The 4,320-nt window shown below is 41.1% G+C and overlaps 1 protein-coding gene across 1 annotated transcript in view; it reads left to right on the top strand.

The window, feature by feature from the left end:
- The window catches only part of gapvd1 (GTPase activating protein and VPS9 domains 1), a 30,778-nt gene that overhangs the window by 11,912 nt on the left and 14,546 nt on the right, over positions 1 to 4,320 (top strand). The window contains exons 6-11 of the mRNA XM_020590425.1: positions 1 to 67; positions 813 to 1,005; positions 2,942 to 3,096; positions 3,379 to 3,508; positions 3,807 to 3,932; positions 4,023 to 4,196. The exon at positions 1 to 67 is cut by the window's left edge and continues 15 nt beyond it. Of these exons, the coding sequence (XP_020446081.1) occupies positions 1 to 67; positions 813 to 1,005; positions 2,942 to 3,096; positions 3,379 to 3,508; positions 3,807 to 3,932; positions 4,023 to 4,196 (845 nt within the window). The remainder of the gene's footprint in view (positions 68 to 812; positions 1,006 to 2,941; positions 3,097 to 3,378; positions 3,509 to 3,806; positions 3,933 to 4,022; positions 4,197 to 4,320) is intronic.

Raw genomic sequence — 4,320 nt, 5'->3', positions numbered from 1 at the left:
GATGAACCTTTTAGAAGGTCTCAGCAGGACTGCGGTCTATATCACACATAATCAACTGCTAGCACTGGTAAATGTTTAAGATGTTGATATCCAAATGTGACAATAATATTTCAGTTGTTATGTACTGTGTTCCAGGCACTTCTAAAAACTAGTCTGATAGGACTTTAAAGCAGGAGTGCTGCATAAGTTTGCTTATTTCTTTGAAACCGCTGTAAGTGTTTTCCACTACAAGTGCAGATTTTAGGTACAGTGTGGTGGACAAAATAACAAAATGCTTAACAATGCAAAGCATGCAGTAAACCTCCTTTTAGTAAATCTTAGAATGTTTTGTTCTGTGTTGAGAATAAGGGGTTTTGATTAAGTTGTGTTTATTTTACACAGCTGCTGGAATCCCAGTACTAGAGGCATGATGGTTATTATGGCGTCCGACGGTCTGTCTACTTGGCGACCAATTAATTTTTGTTTCGAAAATAATATAAACAAGTTGTTTGATTTAGTTTGATATATTTATAAATGGAAATCAGGAATTACAGTAGCCTACTATGTGCAGCCAGTGCAGAGGTGTGGTTTTATTCATGCTTTACAACATAACCACTTTGAAACAATCACAAAATAATGTTTTAATTCTCTGAATCACTTTGTTCTGGCTGACACTGCTCTCTCTTCTCATTCACTCTCTTGCTCTCTCTCTCACACCTGCCTCCATCCACTCATTCCTCATACTTATCTCACAGTCTTCTTTGGAATAACAGTTTACTCCTGAAAAGACTGATTTATGGTCTTAAATGCAACGTCTTCTACTTCCTTCATAGGCGGACTTTGTGCGGAGTGTAATGGCAGGGGACCACCTTCGGGAAGAGGAGCACATGGCTCTGGAAAACCTGCTGGCCAATGTGCCCCAGTCTCAAACTGGGAAGAGCAACAGTCTGGAGCTCACTCCTTCCAACACCCCCCAGCTCTCCCCAGCTACCACTCCTGCTAACAAGAAGAACAGACTCCCTATAGGTACCACTTCCACAGCCTCTAAATCTCTGGTCTTTAGATTATTATGTACTGATGTGATACAAAGTCTTATAATTTCCTGATGTGGGGATCTGAAACATTTTTTTTCCTTTATAGGAACAGTTTAGAACAAGAAATAGAAGACAGAACTGTTACACTTGGCCTAATGAGAAGCTTAAAAAAAAAACAAGTTGAGTTGAGTGGTAACAGCTAGTGAAGGCCTGTGTTTTAAAGGAAGTTAATGAGCTTCTTCTCAGCTTGTTATAAGGATAATTAGCATGGCCTGGATTGAGGCTCAATTACAGAAATGACAACCAATTAAATTACCAAATATAAATGGACTCATTTTAATTGGAATGGATGGAAAAGATGCATAGACTACCTTCATTAGCATTTTCAAGACTAATGATGCTGTAGCAACACCCCCTTAATTAGAAACGAACCACTTGTGCCTACTTCTCTGAAATACAATGTTTATATTCACGGTCTTGACTTGATTCTTCTTGAATGAGTTGGTATTCTGTGTTGACTCTATTCTTTGTCCACCCCCTACCTTGTGCTTCTCCTTTCTTCCCGTTCTTCCATTGAATGACCAGGACAACACTTAGCCGCTATAACATCCTGGGACCCCACAACCACCACTCTGTCTGCTCACATTCCATTAGTAACCCCGTTTGGTGGGTAGCCTGTCAGTTGTGTTAAGAGCTGGAGAGACCCTAACCTGTGTTTGTTGTTTCACCCAGTGAAAGGATAATTGCGGTTTATTTCAGTCTGACGTATTTCCCATAAATGAGGCTCTGTGGGTCACGCTAACTTTGCACTTGCCACCTCTGTTGTAGAGATTCAGGGTAAACGAGGACTTGTGCAAAGCGGTGTATACTGGGGCAAGCAGAATCCTTTCATCCTTAGACAAATCACTTCTCTCTTACCAAAAGTAAACGCCAGCTGCATTGGCCATTATTAACTTCTAGGACTCTTGACCAGGGCAACTTCCTGGCTGACCGGAGTTATCCTTTAACACTCCTCCAAGCTGCACATTAACCACCCTATGTTGTTACTGTTACCCAGCAGTGGTGTTGTCCATGTGTCTCACCACGCTTGCTTTGCCTTGCACAGGGCTTTAATTCATTATTGGAGCTTGGATGCTTTTTTAATCTTTTTTTTTTTTTTAAGTTCTCCCCTTTTGCTTCCTCATTCAGTAGATTATGACAATTCATTAACCAGGTAGAGTAGGGGGACAGTTCCACCTTTCTTCTTTCTGCCTGAGCTGTGGTAAAAAAAAAAAGGAAGACACTAGTGTAGTTACTTTGTACATGGACATTAGCTTTGTAATAGTGTAGTTGTTCTTAATAGCACATTTGTCGTCTGCCTCTCTTATTTCACTGTTTGTGCTTGTGTGTGTGTTATGTGTGCCTGTTTTCAGTTTCACCGTAACCAGTAAACTGTGCATAGTGGGAATGGCATTTTCAGACTTGGAAACATGTTGGTTTCATGCTATAAGAAAGCTCTTCTTTTATTGTTAACTACTGCCTAACATCTAGAAATGAAAGATAAACTCATCTTTAATGTCACATAAGTGTATAGCTACATAAGGAAAGAACTGGGAATCATTTGAAGTTTTTTTTTTTTCTGGAATTAGTAAAGTTATTGTGACTTGCAGCACATTTGGAAGTAAAGTCATTCTTGTTATGAATAGCAGTTACAGGCAATGCACTGGTGTGACATACCAGATGAGTGCCCTGGTTCTCTATTTTCATGCTTTAGGTGAGAGCTTTTCATTTTCACAAATGATGTTTTGTGCAACATGAATTGCTTAATGCATTGCCTAAATCTGAAATTTAGGTTTTAGCAGGACATGTTATTTAATGTCTTCTGAATGTAACAATTAGAAAATAACCTTGCCTCCCCTATCAATTCCCTCCAACTCACCAACCAGCAGCTGCTCGTAGCCGCAGCCGTACCAACATAGCCCAGGAGGGGGAGACAGAGGCCAGCTCCCAAGAGTCTTTGCAGGAGCTGATGCCAGAGGAGGTGCTTGTCATTTCACTAGGAACTGGTCCTCAGACTGTCCCTGGGATGATGTCAGAGAATGAGGTAATGTACTCATAAGCAGGAGAGATGATTACGTGATAAATTCAATGCCATATTTTTCTATGGCACTGAAGGGGAGTAAGACTTCATAGAGCTGATGTCATGCACTTGGTAGTACTTTGTGTTCTTTGTACAGTTATGCAAATGATAAGAAACATGTAAACTCTCTAATCCAAATTTGTCTCCTGCTGTTTGTGAATGAGGTTCTGCCTCTAGCAAGAATGACTCACGGCAAAGCAAATGTATATTTTCATACGTATGTACTTCCTCTTTATACTGCTCAAGGTTTTGAACCTGCAGTTGGCTGATGGGGCCCAGGGGGAAGGTCATGCAGATGACACTAAGCTGCATGGTAAACCAGACAAAACCTTGCGCTTCTCCCTCTGCAGTGACAACTTGGAAGGCATCTCAGAAGGTCAGTCTGATGACACTTGAGGCTAAAGCATAACAAAAAATAAAGTGCTACTATATTTCTTTAACATTTTCAGAGTAATATCAGTTTGGGAGAAGCACATCAGTGTGTTGATTAATTGGCCTCCATCTGTTTTTTTGTCTTGGCACACACTGACATGGACAGACGCAAATAAACAAGAAAGAGAATGACGTGGCTCACTTTTACTCTCCAGTATACATTTTTAAGAGTTTGTGAATTATAACAGCTGACTGAACCTAATACCTTGTGCATTGTATGTTTTCATTTATTTTTTGCTCAGGTCCATCTAATCGTTCCAACTCTGTATCATCTCTGGACCTTGAGGGAGAGTCCGTTTCTGAGCTTGGAGCAGGACCATCAGGGAGCAATGGGGTGGAGGCTCTTCAGCTTTTGGAGCATGAACAGGGTATGTGTGTGTATTTCTGAATGTTGCTAAGATGTTTGAATATTTTTCAGATGGGCAGGCCCAGTCTAATGTGCTGTATGTCTCTTTCAGCCACTACTCAGGACAACCTGGATGACAAACTGCGCAAGTTTGAGATCAGAGACATGATGGGTCTGACAGATGATCGGGACATCTCTGAGACCGTCAGTGAAACCTGGAGTACTGACGTGCTCGGCAGTGACTTTGACCCCAACATGGATGAAGATCGGCTGCAGGAAATAGCAGGTGGGTGCATGGCGTTGTTACTTATGTTTGTAGACATTCACCCCATGCATTACACATTTAATGAGATGAATTTGCTGCATGCAGAGAGACCTTCTCTGGCTATTGATTAAGTAGATGTAGGGAA

The sequence above is a fragment of the Monopterus albus genome, unplaced genomic scaffold, assembly GCF_001952655.1.
Source record: "Monopterus albus unplaced genomic scaffold, M_albus_1.0 scaffold12.1, whole genome shotgun sequence".
Lineage (NCBI taxonomy): Eukaryota > Metazoa > Chordata > Actinopteri > Synbranchiformes > Synbranchidae > Monopterus > Monopterus albus.
The sequence above is the reverse complement of the archived record's forward strand: the minus strand, read 5'-3'. Positions and strand labels throughout refer to the sequence as shown.